This window comes from Falco naumanni, chromosome 4 (genome assembly GCF_017639655.2).
Source record: "Falco naumanni isolate bFalNau1 chromosome 4, bFalNau1.pat, whole genome shotgun sequence".
Taxonomy (NCBI): Eukaryota; Metazoa; Chordata; class Aves; order Falconiformes; family Falconidae; genus Falco; species Falco naumanni.
Genome location: NC_054057.1, coordinates 105501360 through 105528005, shown reverse-complemented (window position 1 = coordinate 105528005; position 26646 = coordinate 105501360). Strand labels below are relative to the sequence as shown.

General features: G+C 64.0%; 1 protein-coding gene across 3 annotated transcripts; it reads right to left on the bottom strand.

The window, feature by feature from the left end:
* Positions 1-632: 632 nt before the first annotated feature.
* Positions 633-14795, bottom strand: SLC38A3 (solute carrier family 38 member 3). 3 transcript variants are annotated; one of them, XM_040589751.1, is made up of 16 exons: positions 14660-14795; positions 7191-7342; positions 6956-7040; positions 6748-6863; positions 6221-6294; positions 6048-6140; positions 5892-5973; positions 5032-5114; positions 4817-4875; positions 4191-4364; positions 3977-4056; positions 3457-3557; positions 3234-3358; positions 2664-2808; positions 2084-2187; positions 633-1974 (listed from the first exon to the last, which is right to left on the bottom strand). In XM_040589751.1, the coding sequence occupies exons 2-16, from the start codon at positions 7298-7300 to the stop codon at positions 1870-1872; spliced, it is 1536 nt and encodes a 511-aa protein (XP_040445685.1). In that variant the 5' UTR covers positions 7301-7342; positions 14660-14795; the 3' UTR covers positions 633-1869. The 3 variants fall into 3 exon arrangements, with proteins under 3 accessions (XP_040445685.1, XP_040445683.1, XP_040445684.1); XM_040589749.1 differs by lacking the exon at positions 14660-14795 and adding an exon at positions 9554-9668; XM_040589750.1 differs by lacking the exon at positions 14660-14795 and adding an exon at positions 7863-9511.
* Between the last annotated feature and the right edge of the window lie 11851 nt (positions 14796-26646).

Sequence of the window (26646 nt, the reverse complement as noted above, 5' to 3'; positions counted from 1 at the left end):
CGGCACCGTGCGTGGGAACGCAGCGCCCCCTGGCGGCCGCAAAGCGCTGCCCCCCGCGTGTGCGTGTCCCCGTGTCCCCGCGCCTGTGTGCCGGCGGTCCCCTGTCTGTCTGTGTGTGTGTATGTCCATCTGTCCCCGTGGGTGCGTGGGACCATCCGTACGCCCACGCTGTCCCCATGTGCATCTGTGCATGCATGTGCATGGACCCTGTGTGTCCGCGCGTCCTTGCTGTCCCCATGTACACCCCTGCACTCACATGCACGTGTGTCCCTCTGTCCGTGCTGTCCTAGGACGCTGCGTGCCAGGTGCCAGCCTGCGTGCCAGCTCCTTGCCCACCCAGTGACGCCCGAGACCTGGGCATGTTCACATCTTTATTCTCACTGCCAGAGACGTTGCCGGTCGGCCTCCTGGCCAGCACGGACATCCACCCCACGGATAATTTAAAAGCGTCACCCCCCCTGGCACAGCGCAGGGGTGGCCAGGCTGAGGAAGGGGTGCCAGGGGCTGCTGCCACGGTGAAGGTCCACAGCAGTTCCCTTCAGTGGCAGCGGGTCACACACACCCCCCCGCCCCATATAGATATGTACATTATACAGAGCTACCCAGAGCAACATAACACGTTAAAAAAGATCTACTCTTATATACAGTATTTATAAAAAGCATCCCAGCCTCCACCACCCCAGTAAAAAAATACGTCTTTTATATACTTCGCTGCAAGGCAGCACCCACCCCCTCCCCCCATGCTCCCACCCTGCCAGGCTGCCCCCCCCCACTGGGAGGGGAGGTGGGGGGTGGGAGAGCCACTCTCTGGGTTTTGGCGTGGCGTGGGGCATCCCAGCAGGATGGATGGATGAGCAGTTAGGAGAGGGCTGTGGAGTCTGGGTGCTGGCCTCAGGTGCCAGGCAAGCAGGGCCAGCTTGAACTGGGGTCTGCCCATCACCCTGGCATCTGGGCACACTGGTAGGGGGGTGGCTCCAGAGCCTTGAGTTGGACACCGATGAGCGCTGCCCCCAGCATCCCCCCCCCCCCCCCGCACTCCTGACCTGCACCCCTTGGCAGCGCCAGGTCCTGGGCAGCCAAACCAAAGCATGGGCAGGATGCCACCGGGCACCACACCCCTGCAGGCGTGCCACCTCCACACGGTGGTGCAGCCGGTCCCCAAGTATGGCCTGGGGGTCACCAGGGTCCCATCCACAGGCACCAGGAGCCAACTGTTCCCCAAGCAGGCTCAAAAGCAGTAGGCTGGGTACCACCAACCATGGCAGCAGGACCACACTTGCCCGTGGGGACTGGGGTGGCCCCGTGATGCTGGGGTGGCATCTCTCTGGGGAGCAGGGCAGGGCAGGAGGAGAGGGCGGGTGGCTTGGAGATGGGTCCTGGCATGGATTATGTTTTTCAGTCCCCACTGAACTCCAGCCCCTGGGGGGCCCAGGATACTGCCCCAGTCCTCAGCCCCTGTGGTGGGCAGTGGCCTGCACCCTTGGCAGTGCCTGTTGCTGGTGGCTCTGGGTGCACAGAGATGAGCTCCACCTGACAGCCAGCTCCTGGTGAGGTAGGGCAGTGTTATTCTCCCCATTTTACAGATGGGGAAACTGAGGCGCGAAGCAGGAAGCGTACCTGCTGGAGCGGGGGTGGGGGGCACAGCACCTGCCCTGGGCTTGCTGCCCCACCCCGAGCACAGGTCTGGGGGTCCCCGTGCCTGCCATGGCTCATGCCCCCTCACCACCACCACCACGGGTGATGGCAGCGATGGCGGAAGGTCCCCAGGGAAGCCTGGCGGGGCCATGGTGTGGGAGCTGAGCCCAGGGCCGGCTCTCCCTGGGGCACCGGTAGGTGGGGGGGGAGGTTGGCATGGGCACCCGGTGCTGGCTAGTGGCTGCCGCCGCTCTTCCCTCCCCCCGTGGCCCAGTCGATGATGATGAAGCTCAAACTCATGATCATGAAGATCACCCCTAGGAGGGCGAAGCAGGCAGCCTGTGGGGACAAGGAAGTGGGTCAGGGATGGGCAGGTCCACGAGGTCCCCAGTCCAGCCCTAGGACCCCCATCCCTGTCCCCATCTCTGCCCGCCCCCGCCATGCTTACCAAGATTTTGGGGGTGGAGCGCAGCGGCTCCTTGTCCTTGGGCATGATGCGGATGTAGAAGATGGCGGGGAAGATGAAGATGAGGCAGGGAGCAGAGGTGGCACCTGGAGCAGACAGGGACAGAGCGGGCAGGGGGCCCCCGTCCCGCAGCTCAGCTCTGCCAGCCCCGCTGCCAGGCCAGGTCCTGTCCCCCTCTGCCCCCCCGCCCCAGCCCTGGCAAAGCCTTCCAGGAACCTGGGGACACCGTGTCCTGGCACCATCCCCACACCCCTCCCCGCAGCCAGGGCCTTGGCACCGAGCCAGGTGCTGAGCAGGGGGGGCCTGGCTTGGGGGATCAAGGGAAGTGCCCAGGAGAGGAGCAAGCAGTGGCCGGCAGCGCAGCATCACGCTGCAGGAACCAGCCTGCTGCAACAGGGATGGGGATGGGGGGCACCCCGTATGCCACCTGGTCCCAGCATGCTGAGAAGGGGAAACTGAGGCACAGGGGCTCAGGCAGAGCACCAGGCAGGGGTTGAGGCTGATGTGCTGCCTGCAACACGTAGCACCCAGGGCAGGACAGGAGTGGGGCACTGTCACGCACCAATCATGCCAAAGATGCCAAGGATGGAGGGGGCAAAGATGACCAAGAGGTTGATGAAGGTCAGCAGGACCACGGCGATGGTGACATGGCGGATCCAGCTAAAGTCTTTCCCTTGGAACAGCATCTGCTGGATGGCCCGGCGCACCTGGGGACAGGGACAGGGTGTCATACATCATCCTTGGAGTCAGGCCCCATCCCAACCCCTGTCCCTGCAGTCCTGCTCATCCCCATCTCCTCTGTCCCAGCCCTGACACTGATGCCCCACTGGTCCCCGTTGTCCCTTCCCCTGCCCCAGCCCTGTCCCCATGGCTGTGCTGGTCTCTGTCACCCCTTCCCCTGCCCCAGCCCTGTCCCCATGGCCCTGCTGGTGTCCATCACCCATGCCCCAGCCCTGTCCCTGACACCCACCTGGTCCTGCTCCCCAATACCTGCTGCCCCGCTGATCCCTGCTACCCTGTTCCCAGGTTTCAGCCCATCACTGCCTCAGTTTCCCCTCTCAAAGCCTCAACCCAAAGCCCTGTGGCAGCCAGGGGTGGTAGCATCATCTGGCATCCCCGCAGGGCCACTCACCGGGAAGAGGACAATGGGGACGGTGAGGGTGACAGCCGTCAGCACGGCCACCCGCACACACAGGATGAGCACATCGAAGGGGTCCACCTTGTTGTACGTGTGCAGCAGCTCTGACTCCACCTGGCCTGTGGGCACCGGCAGGGAGCCACTGGGTGAGTCCCATCACTGCCACCCCGGTGCCAGCATGCCGGTAGGGTGCCCAGCCCCCTCCCCAAGGGCTCACCATAGAACGTGAGGTATCCAAAAAGGGCAGCCAAGAAGTACATGAGGTACATGACCATGATGGAGATGTTGGAGATGCACTGCATTTTCTTCTTGGAGGGACTGCGGGAGATGGTGAGCTCAGCATGGCCCCCACAGGCCAGCCCACCCTGTGGCAACCCCTGGCACCAAGCACCCACCCATCAAGGAGGGGTGATGCCAGAGCACCCTGGGGTGCACAGGGGCTCGGTTCCCCTTCCTGGGCTGCGTGGTGGGTCAGATCACCCACCATCATCCACCACCCTGGGTCATAACACCCACCTTCCAGGGGTGATATCACCCACTACCAGCCAGACACCCACCCACCCCAGGCTGTATCACCCACCTCCTGGGACTGACACCTACCACCTGCCACCCACCCAGGGCCATATCGCTCACCTCCCCATGATGCCCTGGCGCAGGTCCCACACCCAGACGGCACTGCCTTTGGGTGGGTGCCAGAAGCCCACCCCTCCCCATGGGTGCCCCCACCCAGGACTCACTCCTTCAGCTCCGTGTAGATGGGCAGGACCTCAGGGTGGCAGACGAAGGCAAAGGCCATGATGGGGATGGTGTATGCTGTCTGCATGAGAGGAGGGTGGCTGAGTGCCAGGGTCCAAGCTGGCAGGTGCTGTCAGGGCCAGGACCACCCACTTTCATAGGGTGCACGGGGTGGGGGCTCATCCGGAGCCCTAGGGGTGCATCCAAGGTCCCTACCTGGGAGTTCAGGGTGAAGAAGCTGGGGTTGCAAGTGCCCTGCTCAGGGGCCTGGAGGACAGTGTAGCCGTTCTGGTAGTCGCTGGTGCTGATGGCAGTGGCATTGAGGCTGCCCGTGAGGTTCCCCTCCTGCTCAGGGAGTGGGCAGGGGATCTGGAACTTCTTGTAGATGACCTGGGGGGAAAGATGGACATGGGGAGGGGCAGCACCAGCACCCCCCAGCACCAGCTGCCCAAGCCAACACTGCACCTGGCAGGAGGGTGCCCCTGCAGGGACCCCTCCATGGGTCACCCTTTGCCAGCAGGGCCCCACAGCGATGCTGGTCCCACAGTGATGCTGGACCCCCAGCCTGCCCCTGCAAGGGTGGGCAGCGGGGCACAGCAGGGCAGTGGCACGTGGAGGGCCCACACACACAGTTCCCCCCAGCATCCTCTCCCTTCCCCTTTCCCCAGCGCTTGGCTTCTTCAGCCAAAAATAACCCAGCAGTGTGACAGCACCACAGCATCTCTGCAGCCCCGAGCACCCACTGTCCCTGCTGTCACCACAGCACACAGCCCAGCCACGCGCCAGCAGCAGAAGGGATGCTTGGCACCCCAAGCTGCCAGCATGTGCCAGCAGGTGCTCACCGAGATGAGGAAGAAGACCATACAGCTGAGGGAGAAGCCGCTGGCGTAGCCAAGGTAGCCTGGGGAGGGAGGAGAGCAGCTGGTGGGTCCAGGCAGGACCCTTGTGCTGGATGGGTGCCCCCTCCTTGCCCACCACCCCCAGGCTGACACCGTGACCCCACAGGAACCCCGGAGTGTCAGACCCCAGGGCTGCAGGTGGCATCCCCCTGACTTACCGAGCTGCTTCATGAGAGCCAGAGGCAGGATAATGGTGACAGAAACCAGGATCACCAGGTAGTTCCCGTTCATGTACCAGTCCCTGAAAGCAGAGGGCCTGCTCACTGCCCTGCTCTGCTGGGGCACAGGAGGCACAGGAAGCCATTGGTGGGGGGCTGTCTGCCATCCGTGGGGATCCCAGATCTGGCAGCCCCAAGGATGCTGGCAGCTTTGCTGTGCTAGCATCCCTGGGGACCCCTGAGGCCAGTGTCCCTGGGGGCAATTGAGCTGGGGTCCTGCCTACCCCCATAGTAGTGCAACCCCAAGGGTTACAGCTGCTGTGGGGAAGGCTGAGAACTGCCTGTGGGCAGCCCAGGGTACCAGCATCTGTGAGGGGACTCGGCCAGGTCCCCAACACCCCAGGCGGAGAGAGCTGCCCCTGTCTGCCCACAGGGCAGGACCCCTGCCCAGCCCTGGTCCTACGTGTGGTCAAACACCTCAGAGCAGTCGGGGTTGAGCCTGGTTGGGATGCCCAGTCCAGGACTGGTGGAGGTCCCAGTGGCAGCTCTGCCCAGCTCTCACCCCCCATGGCTCCGGTGGGGATGCGGGGACCCATTCCCAACCAGAGTTCCCATCCCCCACCCCACAGCCCTGGGCTCTACTTAAGGAGGAAAGCCTGATCCCAAGGGGATGTGAGGAGCAGGGATTGGAAGTTCAGCCCAGTTTAATCCCACCCAGGGGCTTATTCAGCACTGACAGTTATCAAAAATAGTAGTGGCTTAATGGCAGTAAATCCCTGCCATGGGCTGCACAGCTGGAGCCGAAGCTCTGGCACCTGCCCGAGGAAGGCACACAGGCAGCGTGGGCAGGAGGCACTCACGTGGTCTTCTCCTCCAGGTTGAGGAAGGTCTGGATGACAAGAGGCACTTCGGATTTGACGATGTATAGGTAGCTGGACATGGCTGTGGGGCAGAGCGAGGTCATGCTGCGTCAGCATGCTCCAGTCTCATCCCTTGTCCCCAGCCCCACTCCTCACCTCCGATGTTCTGCAGCGTGATGGCGATGGCTGCAGCCAGCTTCCCTGGCGTGCCAAAGGCTCGGTAGCCCAGCTGCTCATAGGCACGGATGCCTGCAGGACAGGGAGTGGTGGCAGGGTGAAAGTCAGGAGGGGATCCCCTGGCACAGCCCCACTGAGGACCCGACACTCACCCACGATGCCCGAGGACTTGAGCAGCAGGTGGATGGAGTAGCTGGAGAGCAGGGCCACTGCCGTCAGGAGGAAGCTGCGGGAGGACAGCGCCATCACCAGCAAGTCACAGCACCAGGCTCGGACACAGCCGTAGGGCAAATCCCACACAGGCAGGCTCTGCCTGCAGGCAGCCATCCTGGCAGGTCACCCGGCCCCTCGCCTCGGCACCGGCTGGGTGCTCACGGGGTGGATGGGCCACAGGCCCAAGGGCAGCCGGCACCTGCGTCCTTTGGGCCACGTGGGGAAATCTGGTCTTGTATGAAGGAAGTCAAGCCTTCCTCCTCCTCCCCAGTGGGGCACAGCGCCTGGCAGGGGCAGACAGGCTCATGCTAGGGATGGCCATTGCTCAGGCAGTGGGACACCAGTCCCTACACCACCCCAAGCCAGGGACCCCTTTTGTGTCTGCACCCCTAGGACCCACCGATGCCCTTGGAGAGGCCCCCCCCAGCCCCCCTCACCCAAGCCCCCATGGGCGCACCCCACTCACAGGAAGAGGATGATGCCGGTGTTGGCCATGGCGTAGGCCAGTCCCAGGATGCCACTGCCCATGATGGCGTTGCTCAGGTTGAAGACAGACATCCCGAAAGATGTCTTCCCTTCGAACTGTGCACACGAGACACAGCAGGGATGGGACGCTCCGGTCACACCAGGAGCTACCCCCATCCCACAACCACAGTGCCCATGCTGATACTCACATCGGTGAAGTGCGTCTGCTTCTTGTCAGTGCCGTGGGGCAGGAACTCCTCCATCTCTGCTGCACTGGACTGATTCTCCTCAAACCTGGGCACCGGAGGGAGTGGGGTGAGGCCAAAGTAGACACAAGGGCCACCATGCCCCCCCCCCCCTCCATGCCCAGGTATTGCAAGGGCAGGGAACAGCTGGCAGGACCCCCCAAGCCCCTGGCACCTCCACTTATCCTGGGGCCCCTACCTGTCACCTGCCAGCGAGGGGACAGTGGAGGCGGTGAGCGCAGTCGTGTGCTTCCCATTGGGCACCAGCTCCACCATCTCAGCCTGGAGGGGCACGTCTGTGGCATCCATGGCGAGGAGGCGGCTGGGCTCACTGCAGGCTCTCCTTGGGCTCTGCAAGAGGGGGGCAACAGGGGTCTGGAGCTGGGCTGCCCTCGGGATCCACAAGTCCCGCATCCACCAGGGATGCTAGAGTCAGGCACAGCACCAGTGCTGATGCCATCGCAAGGACAGGCTGGACTTCTCCCTTCTGCTCGCTTGGCACACAACGTCCCACAGAGCTTGCCCTGGCTCCAACAGCTCCACGAGGGTCCCCAGGTGGAACCGTCCCCTCGCTCAGCCAGCCATGCCACAGCCCACCCATCCCACAGCCCACCCCACAGAGCTGCTCCGCTCCCTTGCACGCAGCACTGCAGTAGCCCAGCCCCAAAGCCTCCATCCACGCCTGCCCACCTCCACTACCCTGCCTGCAGCAATCAGCTCCATGCCTCAGTTTCCCCTCTCAGAGGTGGGTGCCAACAGGTGAGTGGGGGTGTTTGGGAGGGCAGCTGGGGACGGGGTGGGGAGCTCAGGGTCCCCCCAGCCAGCACCGTTACTTAAAGCCTTGTGGTACTGCCCAGTGCAAAAGGCTCACCCGCATCCCGCCGCCCAGGGCCAGTGCTGCCGAGGTGCCAAGACAGGGGTCTTGGGGGCACGTCAGGGCTGGACAAACAGAGCAGGAAAGAGCGCGGGGCCAGGAGACAGCTCCTTGGCAGGGGAAGGCAGCCAGGCTGCCGAGCGCGGGACGCCTTGGCACACCACACAAAGCTGCCTCTGTGCAAGCCCCAGCCCTCCCCGCCCCGCTGGGAAACGGCACAGGGTGGCTTTCTGGGGCAGGCTGGCAGCCGGGCAGGGTCCCCCACCACCCTGAGGGTCTGGGGTCCTGTCCGGCTGGCTGGGGTGCTCCATACTGGGGCCATCTCTGGCCAAGGGATAATGCCACCCAGCCCAGGGCGATGGCTGGCTGGGATGCAGCGCGGTCCCCAATCCCAGAGAGGATGCTGGTGCCCTGTCACTGGATCCCTGTGGGGTTAAAAGGGGACATGCCCGTCTTTCTTCTAGGGGATCAGTGGCCCTGGGGACCAGGCAAGCCTTCCTGTGGCACTGCTGGAGCACGGAGATGACGGGGACAGCAGCCCCCACAGCACGCAAGGGAAGGATGTCACAGCAGGGTGTGGGCGTCAGCACCTCCGGACTCCTGAGCTGCTGCCCTGCCTGTCCCTGCCCATTCAGGCCACAGAGGAGACCTGGCGGGGTCATCCCAGGCCACGCACTGGCTGCCAGCACTGCTGGGGAGGGGGGGCCAAGCCCCTAAGGCTGGCCTAGGGTAGGGGGCACAAGGCTGGGCCACCCTGCCTGCGACACCCAGCCTGCTGGGGAAACTGAGGCAGGGCGCAGGCCAGCGGGGACCAGAGCAGGGAGGCTCAGCTGTGCAGGGGGGAAGAGAGGGAAGCACAGGGCGGGTGCTGGGTGATGATTTATCCCCTCCACTAGGCCTCTGCTTGGGCCAGATCCAGGCATGAACATGGCTGCCAGCACGTCCAAACACCACCGTTAACTCTGCGCCTTCCCGCCACCGTGGGCAGGCATTGCCAAGCCCACCACTCCCAGTGCCGGGCTGGAGGGGGACCACCAGGTCCCCGGTGCTCCATCACCTCCCTGATGCCCACCAGCACTGCTGGGCTGCCCGCAGGCACGGGCTTCGCTGCCTCCCACCAGCAGCAGGCAGGAGCTGCCCCGCTCCCCCTGCCCGCTCCCCCACGGGCGCCAGGGAGGCTGGGCGCTCTCCTCTGCAGCCCCTTTCTTCTCCCAGGTTATAATTACACCTCGCCGGACGGCTCAGGAAATACCAGCTTCTTCCCCCGAGCGCCTCTCGGAATAGCAAGCGGCACAGCCAGGCTCATTCTGCATGCACCGGGCTTAGCACTGCCACCCAGACGCTTCCTCCCGCCGGGCAGCCCTGGCACAGCCCTGGCACAGCCCTGGCACAGCCCCGGCACAGCCCCGGCACAGCTCACCGCCACCTCCCCAGCCAGCCCCGGCCTTTGCCCCTCGGCCAGGGTCTCCCAGCGGCAGTGGCCAGGGAACAGGGGGGAGATGAAAGGGGAGGGATCAGGAGACGCTTCGATCGGGCAGAGCGTGCCCTGCCTGCCGCTGTTTGCCTTGCGATAAGGCCAGGCAGAACAGCAAATACATGGAGCGGTGGATGGCCCCGGGTTGAGGGGGTGGCGTGGGTCCCCCCAGGGCTAGGGGGTGGCAGGCTCACCCCTGTCCCTGTGCACCCACCTCAGCCGGGGATGCTCCACTCCAGGCAAAAAGCATCTCCCAGGGATCTCACCCCATGGTATACGCGTCCCCGCCACACAGACAGGGTGTTGCCATCCTTGCTGCCGCCTTGGGCAGCCCATGTGCTATTCCAAGGGCTGCTCCTGCTGTCCCACTGCTCAGTGACACCAGGGACATCATCCACCCCACCAATGCTCCGGCACAGCCAGGCAGCCCGCGCCGGGCACCGGTGCTGTCCCGCAGCCCCCCCGCGGGGAACGGCAAGCCGTATGCGTGGGGCGGCACGTACCCTCTCCGCCGGCCACGTCTGCGCACCAGGGGAGGCTACATTTGGTCTCTCACACCACGTCCCGGCCAGCACAGATGCCTGCTCCGCCTCACCGAGATGGGGACACGTGTATGGCACAGCAGGGCTCACAAATCCCCCAGCCCCCCTGTCAGCCTTCCTCGGGGGCCAGGGCACCATGGTGGGGGATGTGGTCCTGGAAGGGGCTGCATCCCTCTGCCCAGCGTCTCGCTTCCACTCAGACTTTATTTCAAAGGTGGAAAAACCCAGCTGGGAGCAAGGCACAGCCAAGAACGGGGCGGGCTGGAGCAGGAGAGCTCGGTCGGCAATACCAGAGGAATGTGTCGGAGGTCCGTCACACCTGGCAGCATGGTGAGGAGGGCACATATCACCCTGGGAAAGCCAGACACTCGCACTATGCTGGTTCCCCTGGTCAAGCCTCAGCACAGCACAGTCCCTGCTGGGGCACACCATGCCGGTGGGAGTACAGCACGCTGCCTGCCAGCCCTGCCTGCGCCACACAGTGCCAGCCTGGGATGCAACGACCTGCCATGTGCCCGCAGCCCACGACTCTCACCCATGAGGGACAAAGGCACCAGGTCTCCCTGGCTGTGGGTGGGTGTTCCCCCAAGCCAGGGACCCCTTCCAGCCAGAGACCCCCCTCTCTATCTCCTCTCCCTCTGCAGATGAATCCCAGCTAATCCACCCGAGCTGGGACAGTGGGACTATTCCGGGTGGTAATCCGGCTTTAGTGCCAAGCCTGCCACAGCTGCCGGCCTGCGTGCTCACAGCCAGGTACTCCACTGCCGCCGGTGTGTGCTGGGGGGCAGGCAGAAAGGCCCCCCTGTCGGTGCCTGCCTGCCCAGGTGGCTGTTCGGGTTTCAGCAAAGCTGGGCACACAGAGGTCTCATGTTCCCTGGGGCTTCGCTGGTGACATAGCCCTCCCAGAGGGACAGGCAGCATGGTCAAGCAGGCAGAGATGCCAGCTGTCCCCCCCCACCACTGCCATCAGCCCCCAGACCTGGGGGGTACCCACAGCACCGCTGCTGGGCACAGGGTGACCTCCAACCTGGGGTCCCTGGTGAGCCCCCAGAACCACCATAGGCACACAGGCAGGGCTGGGGCAACAGCCCCAATCTCGGGGGTCCCCGGGCATCACCTCCCCAGGGAGGCTAGCTCCAGCAGGGCAGACACACAGTGGGGACCCCCCCACACCTCTCGTTGACCCTCCACAGAGAATCCCCTCCCGGGGTGGCCCTGGGAGCCTGAGCACTGGGAGCCGAGCCAGCCCAACCCTGCAGGAGCAGGGCCTGCCCTTCCCCCCGAGCGCACGCAGGCATGGCTTTCCCCCTGACCTGCCTTCCTAAAATTAGCACCCCAAACCTGTTTTTAAATCTACGGCATTTCTCTCTCCTCCACCTCACAGCCAAGCAAAGGCAGTGCCATTGTCCCACCTCCCCAGGAGCAGTGGGCACCCAGAAGGGCAGATCTGGCTGCCCAGGGGCATGACCAGGCACCTCACCTTTGGAGTGAGGGTTCTGAGGTGCACCCCCATGCGCATGGGGACATCGTCAGCCGTGGGGAGGCTTACCTGGAGGCAATTTGCCCACTGCATGGCTGGAGAGCCCCTCTGGGTAGCCCCACTGTAGACCCTCCCCAAACAGACCTGCTGGAGACCCTCATTAGATAGCCCCACCAGAGACCTTCACCAGATAGCCTCCCAGATGATCATGCCAGTCAGCCCTGCTCACGGTCCCAGCACAAGCTGGGCAGCACGCTCACTGCTCCTGGGCTCACCTAGACCTGGGGCAACCTGGGGTTTCAGCCCCAAATACTGCACCACGACTCAGCCTCAGGCTAGGTGATGCCCATGGCACTCCAGCCAGGGCAGAATTGGCAGTGGCAACAAGAAGCAAGTGGTTCTTGAAGACACTGTCCCAGCTAGCAGGGCTCCAGGGGCACCAACACCTACCCCAGCAGCTCCAGGCCATCCCTGCCATGCCATGCAGCGAGCAGCGTCCACCCAGGATCTTCGTTCAAACAGCACAAGTGGCACCCATGTCCTCAGGGACAGCTCTGCCCGAGCACAGGGATGTGCCCACAGGCAGAGTGTGCCAGCAGCTGGGCTGGCTTGTGGCCACCCCAGCACCATCCCACAGCAGTGGATGTGCTTGGGTCTGGGACATACTGGGGAGGGGAAAGCACTGCAGGGAAGGGGGTGGCAGAGCTAAACATCACAGGGGGGCCATGGGGAGGGTTTTCTAGTGCCGGAGCCATGGCACAGCTCAGCCATGGCAATCCCCTGCCAGCCACATGCCCCAGGATGGGGCCATAGGAGGATCAAGTGGCTGCAGCACAGGTGCCAGCCACCCCCATCGCACCAGGTCCTCCTGCATCCAAGCACCAGTACCAAGGAGAGCTGGGGAGAACAGTGCGGAAACCGAGGCCAGGCAAGGGGAGCCGTGCACAGCACCGGGACAGACCAGGCTGACACAACTCAGTGTAGAAGGAAGGGGTTGAGCCCATGTGGGACAAGGTCAGGCAGCATAGGCAGCTGGCAGCGTGGGGACAGGGTAGGCACAGCATGAGGCTAGTGGCACCCAGCGTGGCTCTGGGGGAAGCCAGGTGTAAACGGCAGCTTGAGCCCAAACAGCTGGCTCTAGGCTAAATGTTGGATTTTGCTTTAAACTTAAAGCCAATGCACTGCCCATCAGGACCTCAGGGCCACCCAGGGAGCATGGTGGCACTGTGATGGTGACCGATGGGCAGGTACTGTCTGAAAAAATGGTTGTGTTTTCTATCACAGCTCTGGAGTGCGTTTTGCCTTGGAAGTGAGACGCTTTCCAGGAGTTCCCACTCCTTAAAACACACCTGGCCTTGGTGGGATGACACTGAGGGGTCAATGGCAAAAAATCCAAACTGTCATTTGCTGCCGGCAGCACCAGGGACATCAGGAGGGACCAGCCTCAGCTGCACCTTCGTATGCCCCCGGCACCCCCAACATAGCACCCTGTCCCAGCCTGGGGCCAAGACCTGCCCAAGTCCCGTGGGACCACTGCTCCCCTGGCCTTGCAGCTCTAGCCACTGGGCCACCCCACCAGCCTGGCATCTGCTCCCCAGCCCGGGGATGGCAGGACCAGGCTGGCTGTCCCCCTGCTGGCACGGGGAACCCAGCCAGCCCCAAACCTGCGTCAGCAGCCAGGGAGGTGCGCAGTGCCCGAGACCCACACGGTGAGAGAGGCTGGGGGCATGGGGGGCCCATCCTGTCCCCAGTCCACCTCTGTTTTCTCAAGGGCTGCATTTCCAAAGGAGCCCGTGGGATCCCACTCCTTCCCCCCGTCTCCACGTGCCAAGGAAAATAGGCTCTGCCGGTGCCTGTTTGTTTGCCGTGGCTGCAGCCCTGGCGTGTGATTACAGCTGCAGCGCGGTCGGGCGCTGTGGGGCCCTTTGCACCTCGGCCAGGCTCCCCCACGGCGCCAGCACCCCCCCCCCATGCCACCCCTGGGTGGGCCAGAGTGCCCCCACCGCCCCCCAAGTATCACTGGCCACCAGAGCCCAGTCATGCCGACGCTCAGTCTCCAGGGGACAGGGCAGTGTCATGGGGCACGGACGGCTTTCTGTGGGGTGCCCCCACGAAGCCAGGAGGCAAGAGTGTGCCTGTGGCCGGCAGCAGGGACCAGGCAGGTCTAATGGCTCAACTTGGGCGTGATCCAACCACCAGTGGAAAATTCCCCATCTCCTCTGTGGCAGCTCAGCACGGCCATGCCCTCCACAGTCAGCCGCGGCTCAGCCCTGCACGGGGGCTCTGCCTTCCCTCCATCCCACCTGCTGGGGACTTGCTGGGTCCCCTGGTCACCTGTGCCACCACATAGCCAGCCCCAGCGTGGAGAACCCACGGCCAGCAGCCACCTGCCGTGCCTCAGGGCACTACCTTTGGGGTAGATGTCTCTCCAGCAGGACATTTGCAAGCCGCTTCAGGCAGCGCAAGCCACCACACCGCTGGCATGGGACACGCGTGGCCAGTGGGAACGCAATGTGCCGCCTGCCTTTCCACACCGCTTGTCCCGGCCAGCCAGACTCTATAAATACCCCGGCCCGGGGAAGCACGGCACGCACAGCCCGGCCAAGCCCCGGCAGCACCGCGACCGCCAGCATCGCTCTCCCTGGCTGTGCCCCCCGCCGCGCTCCGCTCCTGGCCCCAGCACCCTGACACCCGATCCTGCCCGCGCACACTTCCAGCCTTAAGAAACATATGTCGTTCCCACGGGCAATTAAAAATTAAAAGTGGAAAAAAGGGACAGAAAAAGGGGGTCTGGAGGTTGGTGTTATTTTTATCAGCAAAGCAGGCGGCGATGCCGAACCCCCCCCGGCACCGCGCCGCGGGAGGAGCTTTGCTGGGTGCTGGGGTGGAAAGGCGGCGGGGCGGGGGGGGCTCTGCCTTCCCTCTGCCCTCGCAGGATTTGTTACCCACCCGTGGGAGGCTTTAAGCAGCTGGAGAGGCAAGCGGCAGCAGAAAAGCAAAGCAAACAGCCCCCGGGCACCGCCACCTGCCAGGACTGTCGGAGCCCCCGAGCCCTCCCAGGGCTGCCGGGGGGGGGAGGGGGCTTGCCCGCCTCCGGGAGGAGGAGGAGGGCAGCCGGGCACGGTGGGGGGAAAACAGGGCCGGGCGGGGGCTTAGGGCGGTCTGCGGGGGGGACCAAGGGGAGGCGAAGGCTCCGAAGCCCCGGCAGCCTTCAGCCACGGAGTTTCCCGAAGGAGAAGGCAAAAAGCACGGGGGTGCGTACAACTGGGGAGACTGGGAGGGACTGGAGGGGACTTACCTGCCCCCCTCTCCGGCGGTGCCTCTGCTGCGGGCTGGGGCGAGCAGCCCCCGGTAGCCGGTGCCGCGGATTAGACTATCCTCTACGGCCGTAATCCCGGCCGAGCCGGAGATTAAACCGGAGCCGGGCCCGCCCCCAGCGCGGCGGCTCCCAATCTCCGCGCCGCCGGGGCAGCGTCAGGGGCAGCGCCGGGGAGGGACCGGCCGGGGGGAGAGCAGCCGGCCCCCGCCCCAGCCCCGGCCCCGCCTCGCCCCGGCCCCAGTCGCTGTCACCGCCCCGCCGGGCATCGCTCTCCCGCTGGGAATCACCGACGCACCGGGCATCAGTGTCCCACCCGGCATCGGTGTCCCACCGGGCATGGACGCCCCGCCAGGTACTGGCCCCCGCAGCACTCGGGGGCTGCTGCCGGAGCCCGGCCGCTGGCTGGGGTTTCTCCCCTCTCGGGGGGAGCAGAGTCACCCGACAGCTGGGGAGGGTCCCCCCAACACCCCCCAGCCAGGCTCTCCCCCCGGCCTGCCAAGATCAAGTCGCTCCCACGTTAAGGCAGCCCGGCCCGGGGTGCCAGCTGCCCCCGCAGGGGCTGCCTGGGTACCTCAGAACACTGGGAGAAAACAATCCGTGTGGGATCATCTCAGTGTGACCCAGAGTGGGGGGGACAGTCCAGTCCCCTCCTCTCGTCTCCATCAAACTTCCCCACTTGAGCTGAAACACCTCTTTTTTCTTGGAGACACAACTTAGGCATCTATCCCCACAAAAATGCCCCAAAGAAGAAATTTGTTCTTCCAAGAGCATCTCACACACTGCAGGGATAGCCAGCAGCTCCTGGCCAGCCATCAGCATGTCCCTGTGGGTTCCCTGTCCTTTCCCAAGGGCTGTCACCCCCAAACCACCTCCTGCTCCTCTGCCCTGCCTGGCTTTAACTTCAGAGTAAATCTCTGGGGCTCGGTGCACCCTCCTCCCCGTTAGAGCTGCAAGCCCTGCACAGCCACTGCACGTTAGCAGGACGGCTCCGCGCGTTGCTGGGAGGCTTTATTTGTGTTACGCATATCTTTCATAAATCCTTGCGAAGCCTCGGGTGGCCTGGGATGGAAACAACACCAACGGCCGGCAGTGAGCATCGCCATCAGGCTGGGAGGAGGAAAATCTCCCCTCGGCAGCACCCTCTCGCCTGGGATGTTAAATGTTCAATGGCAGCTCTGCTCTCGCGCTCCCAGCAATCCTGCGGCTCCTGTTACTGCCGCTCTCCGTTGGCTGGAGACATCCATTAACTAATTTCTAATAACAGCAGCATGCGTAAGTTCTGAACCAGCGCTGGCTGGCATGCTGGGGGACCAGAGGCAGCCAGGTTTGGCAGCTTGGTAGGAGGGGGTGGGGGGTCAGAGGGAGGGAGTCAGAGATACCCAGGGCCATGGGCATGGCTGGGCTTCAGCCATCCACTTAACCCTTCCCCTGCCCTGGCAAAGGTGGGCGCCAGCCACGTGGCACCAGCATGGAGATGTCCCAAGAATGGGTGGCAACCCACCTCACCAAGCATTGTAAAAGGAGTCTGAGAGCTGCCACCCTGTAAGAAAAAACAGCGCAGGCAGCTGGGGATGGGGACAGGCAGGGTGGACCCATGGCATGGGGGTGCAGCATGTGCCAGCGGGGTGGTCATGCTGGTGGGCTGGGCTGTGGACAGTGACTCAGAGCCTGGCTGCTCCTTCCCAGCCCTTCCCCTTCTCCTGTTGGCACAAATGAAGCCATGACCCCTTTTTATCATCCCCTGTCTTGTCTGGCATGTGACATCCCTCTATCATTTCCCCCTTTTCAGCTGGGCAGAGGAGATATTCACACCATCCCCACCGTACCTACCTGAAGCTTTGTAGAAAATCAAAGCTGTGAGAAGGAGAGGAGGAAAAGGGAGCAAAGACATCCCCAGACCTCCCAGAGCCTGTCCCAGAGGGTCCCTACATCCCACAGCCAGCATGTGGTGGCTCCAGCCCCACGCAGCCAGGCTGGCCATGCACTGGGGAGCCAGCATGGGGACCAGTCCCCTCGCCGCAGCTGGGGCTGCCTGGGAGAGGGGTGGGCTAACACCCTCCTCTCAGCCCCCTGAACCCCCTGGCCGATGGTGCCTCCCCAGCACAGCCCAGCGCCGTTTCACCACTGGCTCTGGTGGTGTCAGGCCTGTGCCTGGGCTCCAGTGCATTGCGAAACTGCAGCCGTGTGGTTTTCTCCGGCCAGCTGGAAAGTTTGACACTGGATTCCCAGATGTGAGGAGCCTTTGGGGGAGCGTGGCACGGCACGGTATGTCCTGACGGCAGCATCCTGCCTCACCAGTGGCAGGGAGCTGAGCACTGTGCCGGCTGTGCTGTGCCACAGCCCTTGCCTGCTGCCCACCCCCATGTGGTTTGCTTTCTTACGAATCCCCCCAGCCAAAAGCTGACTTATTTTTTATCCTTCAGCCACACTCAGAGATAGAGCAGATTAAAGTCAGCCCCCTTAAAACACCTTGGCCTCGAGAGCATCTTGGCATGGGACAAGGCCAGCCAGGACCCAGCCATGAAGGAGTGGGTGCCATGCACGGCCAGGGCATGCTCTCCTTGTCACGCTTGGTTTCCTTACATGGCCTCTGCGCCTGCTGCCTGGCTGCTGCCTGCCACTGCCCACTGTTCCCAGGGTCGAAATGGGAGATGGCAGGAAGATATGGCAGAGATAACGGTTAGATCTGCAGCCCAAGCAGTGCCCCGCCCCCGTCACAACCATGTCCTCTCGAGCAAGAAGCCTCCCGGAGCTTGTCCTTGCCAAGAACACACCGGCAGGTGCCTCTGGTCCCCAGCACCAGCCATCCCACAGGCATGGCCCCAGCACCTGTCAGGGGCTCTAAGGCCCCAGCTGCCCCCCCGACCCCATCACTGGGGAGCAAGCAAGGCACAAAAGGGGCCAGAAATGCTGGTGGCAGGAGGAGAGGGATGCCTGTGGCCAGTGGCGTGGGCTGGGAGGACTCCAGGGTGACACTTCCCCAAGGCCATGCCCAGGGCAGGAGCCTTCCTCCCCCCAGCCTGTCCCTCTGCAGAAGCCCCCCAAATGCCAGCAGCATGGCACCTGGGCACAGAGCTGGCAGGGAGCAGCCTGTGACCCCCTCCCTCGCCCTTGACCATCACCTCCCTCGCAGCACACGCTGTCATGTGGCAGGGCACAACAACAACAAGGACTAATTGGTTAATGCGATTTCAAAACATGATTTGCAATTATAACTTGCCAGAGAGCATTCAATGATCCCGCACATCAGGAGAGTGGGTTTTTCTCCTTCGTTTGTTCCTGGAACCTCGAAACCAATTAACTTTACAGAAGCCAGAAGCAAAGCGCTGCTCAGCAGACCTGAAGGGTGGGTTATCTCTGCACTCAATCGCTTCCCTGCCAAGCGCTACACCAGGAACCAAGGACCTGAGGACAAGCCCCAGGGTAACCCCACTGCTTCTCCCCGCAGTCCTGTGAGGTTTGGAAGAGGGTCCTGGGACCCCCAGCTCCTGCAGCTCCCACCAGGACACCAGTCCCACACAGGCTCCTCCAGCCATCAAGAACCACAGGTGCTTGGAAGCACTTGAGGGTGGAAGAATGCCCTGAGCTCTAGGAGATGGGAAGAAACTGTTCCTCTTGGAGTAGAGGGACCATCCTCTCTGTCACCTTCAAAGGTGCTGGCAGCAGCCTGCACATCTCTGCCACTCAGGCAGGGCAGCCATGTCCCCGCTGTCCCTGCTGGCAGCACCCACAGCCTCACTGGGGCTAGGGGCTTTGCTTCCATGGGCTTGCCATCCTGCAGCAAGGGCTTAAATGCCTTTAAGGCAATTATGCAAGGACTTAGCAAGGACTTCAATACTTTTAAATGCAACTTAAATGCATTATTAAAGTCAAACAAGCCCAAGCGGCCATGATGCTCCTGAGATGTCCGGCACCCAATGCCCTGCTCTGGGCCAGCTCCTCTGAGTCTTGGCCTGTTTCCCCAGTGCCCCCAGTTACTGGGCTCTGTTGCTTCCTACATCTCACTGGAAAGCCAGGAATAGGGCTGGCAGCATTTTCCTTCAAGCAGGCAAAGAGGTGCTGGGTAGCAGCTGCTGGAGAGACAGATGCTCTGGCAGCTCTCCCTTGGGATGGTGCCAGGGTCCTGCTCTGCTGGGGGACCTGGGCTCACAAGGGGGACCCACCAACCTGCAGGGAACACTCCCATGTGCACAGGGCCTGAGGCTTTCTGGGCTGCGAGCTGCCCACCATCAGCTCCCCAAGTCCGAAGGTCCTCCATCCCACAGGGAGCTCGGCCATCCCACATTGCAGCTACCTCAGCTACCCAAGGACAGGGAGGGAGCTCAGGCAGCTCCCAGAGACTCCAAGAAGGCATGGGGCGCTCATGACAGCGCCAGGCAGCAGGGCTGGGCTGCCCTATGCCCCAAAATCCGCCTGGGCTAGGGCCAGGCCAGACCCCCAGCCAAACCCTGCTGGGACACCAGGTCCACGGCTGAGCCACAGCTGGGCTGGGTGGTTAATGTTTAGCAGAGCAGGAGCCGGGCTCTGGCATGGGGCAGCAGAAGGAAATGTGGGACAGCACTGGGTGGTCCGCAGCACCCGGGGAGGGGGGGTCTCCTGTTCAAGCTCCCCAGCAAGCTGTTACAAGCACAGAGCCGGCTGGGGGAGCCCCAGGGGGGCCCAGGCACGCTGCTCAGGGCCTGGGCAGTAGGGCGGCAGATGGCTGGGGAGCTGGGGAGCAGGAAGCGGGAAAGGACCAGGGATGCCTTTTGGCCCAGACAACTGTAGCATCCTTGTTTAAAGATATAAATAACCGGGCCAAAAATGGAGACGTGGCCACAGCCGTGTCCCTCCTCTCCCTGGGGGGCAGCGGTTGGTCCAGAGCTGACTGAGGAGAAGATAGGGCTTGTGCAGCCCCAGCAAAGCTGCTGTCTGCTCCCACTCCTGGCGGGATGCACCAGTGGGTCTGTGCTGGACCTCCACCCTTGCCAGGGTAACTGGCAGCCCTGGGGCCAGACAGCAGCACAGGGTCCTGCCAGGTATGATTCAGCCATGAGGAGGAGAGGGGATAAAGGCCCTTTCATGGCCCGCCAGGGCAAGGGATTCAGCAGGAGAAGCACAAAAGGACATGGCAGCACTCAGGACTGAGGCTGCTGTGTTCCCCAGCATCAGGGTACTCAGCCTCCCACAGCGGTGGAATGCAGGGGGTGCCTGCCCCAGCCAGCGTGCAGCTGGGGAGCACTAGGTTCCGGGGTCCCAGAGGGCACCCCCAGGTCCCCGCTGGCATCACCCAGCTTTGCGCTTGGGTGGGTTGAGCCTGGCACTGTTTCTGGCTGCACAGTGCTGGCATCTTGGCCCTCTCCATGGTTGGGAAAGCCCCAGAGCGGCTGCCCCTCTCCCTCCCCTCTGAGCTGGCTGACAATTGGCTGCCCGAGGGACGCCGGCCTTGATCCGCATCGCTGGCCGTCCCCATAGCTGAGCAAACAGAGAGGAAAACAGCCCCCGCTGGCCCCAGCACGTGGCCAGGCACCTCGCACCCCCCAGCACTCCCATCCTCAGGACCCCCGCCACCAAGCAGAGCTGGCAGTATCACCCTGCCCAGCGCTGCCAGGGGGGTTAACAGTACCAGCCCACCTGCCCCACAGCTGGGAAAGAGCCTGGGGGTTGTGTGTGCTGAGCTGGGAGTTGGGCTGACAGAGCAGGAGCACCCACCATGCTGGCACAGGAGCTGTGCCAAGGCAGTCAGCACAGCAGGTAAAGTGCTGGGGCGGCCCCGTGACTGCTGGCCCTGGGTGTGGGGCGGTCCCTCCTTGCCCAGTCCAGGGGTCAGCTTGCCCAGTTCAGAGCTGTTTGCTGTGGGGCTGGGCCAGTCCCCGCGGCCTGCGGGCCAGCCTGTTGGGGGCAGGCGGCCAGTGTGCACCAGGGGCACGTGCCCTGGCCCTGCCCAGCTGCCCCACGTGCTTCCCCCACAGCCTGATTCCCCGAAACTCTTCCCCACCAGCAGAGCGTGGTGCTTCATGGAAACCTCCCTGCCCCCTCACGTTGCTTCCCCATTGGAGGGGCACCCCACTTCTGTCAGAGGCTGGGGGGATGGCAAAGGCTGTTTCCCCATCCCATTCTCCCTCTGGACATCCCCTGCCACCCAAAGACCCTGCTGCCTGCTCCCAGGATCCACACCCTGCCTGCAGGCAGCGGCTCCCACCCATCACCAACACCAGGCTCTGCATGGGTGGAATGGGGGATGCTGCCACCAGCAGTGGTGCTCATGGCCGCACCATGGCCAGGGTGGGGCTGGGGGATACGGGCTTCCAGCTGCCCTACCCAGCCCTGTAGCTGCGGCTTGTCCTCAGGCAGGACAGGCCATGGTGCAGGGCACAGGTGGCTGCTCCAGCTCTGCTGGCTGCGCCAGGAGCACTGCCCGCTCCTTGTCCTGCCGCCGGCAAGGTGAGTGTGGTGCTGTGGCCACAGCCGGCCAGCTGCTCCCAGTTTGCACTGGCTGAAGCGACGGGCATGGGGCTGGTGACCCTGCAGTCCGCCCACGCAGGGACACCACCATCCCGTGACTGTGACGGTGTGGGTAGGGGGAACCAGCCCACGACCTGCAGCCCCCGCAGCCCCGCTGCCAGGCAGGAGCACATGCTGCAGCCGGTGATGGCTCTGCCCTGGCACGGCCGTCACTGCCGGGAGAGGGCCAGGGGCACCGGCACCGGAGGGCCAAGCCTGCCCCACAGCGGCACCCGGCTGCCCCACACGAGGCCCAGGCTGCCCCACGTCGGACCCCGGCCGCCTGACGCCACGGCCAGGCTGCGCCGCACCAGGCCCAGCCCCGCCCGGCCCGCGCTCCGGCTGCCCCGCGTCAGGCCCCGGCCGGCTCAGCCCCGCCCCGGCCCGGCCTTGCGGGCCCCGATCGCCCTCTGACGGCAGCCGGCGGCTCGGCCTGGCCTCGGCCCGCCCCGGGCCCGCCCCCTCTCCGCCCCGGGCCTGCCCCGGGCCCGCCCGCTCCCCATACCGGGCCTGCCCCGGGCCTGTGCCCTGCTGTGTCCTGCCCGCCCTGGGCCCGCGGCCTGTCTGCACCGGGCCTGCACGCTGCCTGCACCCTGCCTGCACTGGGCCTGCACCATGCCTGTACCCTGCCATGCCCTGCACACACCTGGCTGCACCCTGCCCATGGCCTGCCCGCCCCCTACCCTCGCCTTGCCTGCACCCTGCCCGCACCTACCCTGCTCCCTGCCTGCACCTGGCCTGCCCCCTGCCTGCCTCCAGCCTGGCCCTGCTGGGGCTCCCCAGGCACCCACCACCCTGCCACACTCATGTGACCCCAAGCCTGTGTCCCCCCAAAAGCCCTCTCCCTGCCTGCACCTCAGCACTCTGCCTGCTCTGCCATGGGGCAGCCCCTGCCTCCCCTGGTTCCACCCACAGGAAGGGGGGGGGTACCCACCCCCCACCTCACCAGTGGGGCCACCCACACCCCAGGCCCCCGACTCCCCAAAACTGACCCACAGAGCTCAACACTGCATGGCGCCCGTGGCTTCACACGGCACCATGTGGCACGGCAAGCCCTGCAGCCGCGCTGCTGTCAGCTCTGGGGCACCATGGCCTGCAGCTGCACAGGCGAGACCCAGCTCCCCAGTGGCACTGGCATCGCAGGGTCTGGGTCCCCCCAGCCCCGTGCCTCCTGCACAGGGCATGGTGCCCCAGGGGGAGGCTGGGGCCTCCGTGCTCCCCCAGCGCAGCTCCCCTGCTCCTGTCTGGGCCCGCCCAGCTTTGCCTGTCTCCACAGCTGGAGGCTTCACAGCCTCTGGGGTAGCCATGCCAGTGCCTGGACACTGTAGCAGCAGAAAAAAACATTTTCTTGCCTTTGGATGGAATTTCCTTCTTGGTTTATTTTTATTAAATTGGTGCTCGTTGCCTCCCATGATACTGGGCACCACAGAGCAGAGCCCGGCTCCCTCAACCTCACACCCTGCCGGCGGGCAGCTGGGCTGAGCCTTTCAGAGTCTGGGGCGGGTGTGGGTTGTGGGTCAGCCTACTGGCTCTGGGAATGGGCTTGTTCCTGTCCCAGCCTGGTGCGCTACTTGTTCTGCTCCTTCCAGCAGGTGTTGAAGTCCCTCCAGCATGCCCAGCCGCAGGACAGACTTTACTCTCCTTCCTGCCCTCTGCTCTGCTCCTGCTGGGATAGACCTGCCACATCCCTGGCTCCCAGCATACCAGGTAGGCAAGAGGAACCATGCAGCTCAAACCGCCTCAGCCTGGTCAGGGGCTTGTTACACATTTACCCCGTGTTAATGAGGCGGTACGGGCTGCTCCTGGCCTTCGGACCACAGGGATGCATTGCAGGCAGCCACCCAGCCCCATAGCCCCAGCAGGGCAGGGCTTTGGGGGTCCCGTGGGGTGAGTCCCCTGGGCACGGGCACTGCAGCAGCAGCCACATCTGTCTGGGCTGGGCTTTGCAGGAGCAGATGAGGCAGGGGAACAGAAACGAGCACCTTTGCTCTGGCACCCCTCCAGGCAGGGACAGGACCAAATGGGCAGGAATGGCTCCTTGGGGGCGTCAGGATGCTCCGCAGCTAGGATCAGGGTCCCAGGGCTCGCTCATGCTTCTCCTCGCTTCCCAGTGCAGGCAGAGGGGGTGGCAGCACCCTGGAGAGCCCTGGGGTCCCAAGGGGCTGTCCCCCTGAGCTGCTGACTAGGTCGCTGGGTGCACAGGGAGGACACGGGACACAGCTGCCTTTTGTTGGTGCCGGCCCCGGGAGCGGGGACCAGGGCTTTGTGTCCCCTCCCTCCGCCCCCGCCACTGGCGGGACTGGCGCCCGGCACCGAGGATTTGGGGTTTAAAGAGCAGGCGGCAGCCACAGCCCCGGCTCACCCGCTGGGCAAGAAGACAGACAAGCTCCGGCAGATCCCACACACCATAGCAGGTGAGACAGTAGCCGTGGGGCACCGGGCTTGCCCCATTGAAGGGGGCTGCAGGGTTGGGGGGCCAGGGCCGTGGAGCTGCCCAGGGGGCTGACAGGTTCCTGTCTCCCCTCAGTGGGTGCTGCATGCTGGCATGCTTGGACATAGTCCTGAGAGGGACATGAAGGCATCGCTGGGCATGAGCCACCTGCTTGTCCCTGTCACCCCATGGCTGAGTGGGGACCCTGAAGCCCTGTCCCAGCTGGGGTGGCAGGGGCACGCACCGCCGTATTGGGGGGTTCCCCTAGCAATGCCTCATCCCTGGACACTGGTTTACGGGAAAGGGGTGTTCACCCTGTGCCTTTCCACCCATGGCTCCTGCAGCATGCTCGCCTGCTTGGCCGCAAGCAGGGTTTGTCCTGGCTGGCACCTGGGCGAGCTCCGAGCCACTCGGGGAAGAGGGGAGCCCAATGCTGGGCACAGGGCTGAGCAGGAGCAGGAGCTGGGCCAGCAGACAAGGCCCTATTGTGCCGTGCCGGGGCTGCCGGCTCGCCCATCAATAGCCGCATTATGCTCAGTGACAGCCCCCCCCAGCCTTCCCAGCCGCCGTGGCTCTGCGGGAGCACCGTGGGAGGCAATCTAAAGTGGCTGTTTTGTTGGGGGGCCAGTGCGAAAGGAGGAGGGTGGGCAGGCAGGGTGCTGGGACCCCTCTGCCACCACCTGGCTGGGTGCTGCTGGGTGCTGTGATGGTGGGATGCTGCACTCCCTGGTGCCACCAGCTTTGGGGGCAAGATGCCCAGGATGGGGAGTGGGCAGGCTCAAGGGGCACCCGGGCACCTCTCTCCCTGCTCCCCTGCCCTTGCCATCCCACAGGTGAGTGGGCTGTGCCCAAGGTGGCTGGGCTGCACCGCTGAGCACTGTGCAGGGGCAGGGGCAAGCAAGTGTGCAGTGAGGGGCTGACATCAGCCCCGGGTGTGGATGCAGCTGGGCCAGTGGGAGCAGATGAAAGGTTCTGCATGCTTCTTAGTGAGGCACACCCCGGCTAAAATTACGACCCTGTGGCAGGGACATCAGCCTATTTTTACAGCCTGGAGGAGGTGGATGCCACCAGTTGGTGTGGCATAGGGCAGGGCCAGAGCGTCTGGGGCAGGGCAGCAGGCAGGGCTGTTCAGCCAGAATCTCTCCTGCCTTCCCTCCAGGATGGGGAGAGGGGTGGGCTGATGGCAGGAGCCTGCCAAAGCTCCTGCCTCACTGGGATGGTTTTGAGGAGATTCAAGCTTAGGGGCTTTCAGTGCATGGGATGCAGCCCTGCTGTCTGCCCTGGAGCCTGGCTGCCAGCAGCCACAAAGCCGAGGGTGGATGGTCACCGTGGGGCAGCAGCATGGGATGAAGCCCAGGATCCCTCCCTTTCCCAAAAAGCCATTGCTGCACCGGGAGGATGGATGCCTCCTTCTTCATCACCACCCCAAAGGTTCACCATGCACCTTATGGCTCGGTCCCACAGCAGGGACACCCGATGATGGCACCCCAAACATGCTCAGGCACTGGGGTGCACCCAGCACCCTGCACCCCCTGGGCGGCCTGGCTCAGCCCAGTGTGGCATGGGGACAATTAAAAAGGGATTAGCTAGGCTACACCGGCATGGCACTGCCTGGAGCCGGCACCTAATCCCAGCAGGAATGTGCCTCCGCCACGCGGGTGCCTGCTGTGGGGGTCTTGCGCCAGCATGCTATGATGGAGGTGGTGGATGTAGGGTCGGGGGGGGGTGTATCCATAGACGGAGTGTGATCCCTAAGATGGTGTCACCCCAAGACATCACCACCATGCTTGCACTACAAGTATGCAGCTGGCTCAGGTGCATCTGCTCGCCACTAGCCAAGCCCTCACGCCGGCATGCTTGGGACTCCATGGGCTCCGTCCCCTGCCTGGCACATCCTCCCCTTGCACCAGGGACCTGGAAGCCACTTGAGACCTGATGCCAACCTGTGGCCCAACACCACATGCCACAGGGACATGCGACCACTTCCCTGCCTTTGTGCACAGCCAAGCCAGGCATGTCAGCAAGGAGAAACCAGCATGCCCATCAAAGTGGTGATGGGAGAGCTCCCTGTGGTATTCATGGCACAGTAGGGCCCAACTCTCCCCACTGGAAAATCCACAGGCTGTGCTGGGGAGCAGGTCTTGGGATGGAGGAGCCATGCGGGCAGCTGGTGAGGAGCCCCATGCTGGGGGGACTCCCAAAGGAGTCCTAAAACCACATCTCTGGTGCTGTCGCAAACCACCAAGGGCTTTTTGGGGTGGCCAGGCCCAGGGGGTACCAGCTTAGAGGCCATGACCGGGCCATAGGTGCAGGCTGGGGTGAGGATGCCTCTCCACCCTCTGCACCCTCCCCTCCCCCCAGCAAGCTGGGAGTGTCACTGGGAGTGCAGGCAAAGGCCATCCTGCTGCACAAGTGTATCTCTTGGCTGGGGAGCATGCCAAGCCCAGGTGGCACGGGGATACCTACGGCACTGGTTGGCATGACACAGCTCACCTTGTTCCCCTGGCTTTTGGCTGGCCCCAGCCAGGATGGCTCCACCAGGGCAGAGGGATGCTCCTTAGCTCCCAGGGAGATGAGGGGCCACCCTGCAGCCCCCCCACTCTGGGTCATCCCGCAAGTCCCTGTGGCATCACCAGGACTCTCCCAGCAAGGTACTGTTCCCGTTTGGGGTGCAGGACGTGTCCCCATCCTGGTGGCTAGTGGATGCCCATCTCCCTTCATGCAGGCTCTCCAGCTGGTCCTAGTCACCCATCCGATGGCATGCATACATCCCACACCGTGCCAGCTCGCCCACCAGCACAGAAGGTGTGGGAGCTGTTGACTGCTGCCTTACCACCGTGCCACCCCCAGGAGCCCTGCGGAGGCGGAGAGGTGCCGTTTCCTTCCACAAACACCGCTGGGGGCTCGGGTGCTGCCAGCAGAGCTACCGATGCTCACTGGAGCCGGAACCGCCAGGGGAGATTTGGCCCAGGCAGCGGTCCCCGGGCACGGATCTGCTGCCAGCAGGGAAGGGATCAAAGAGCGAAGGCGCCAGCACCTGCTCGCACCGCCG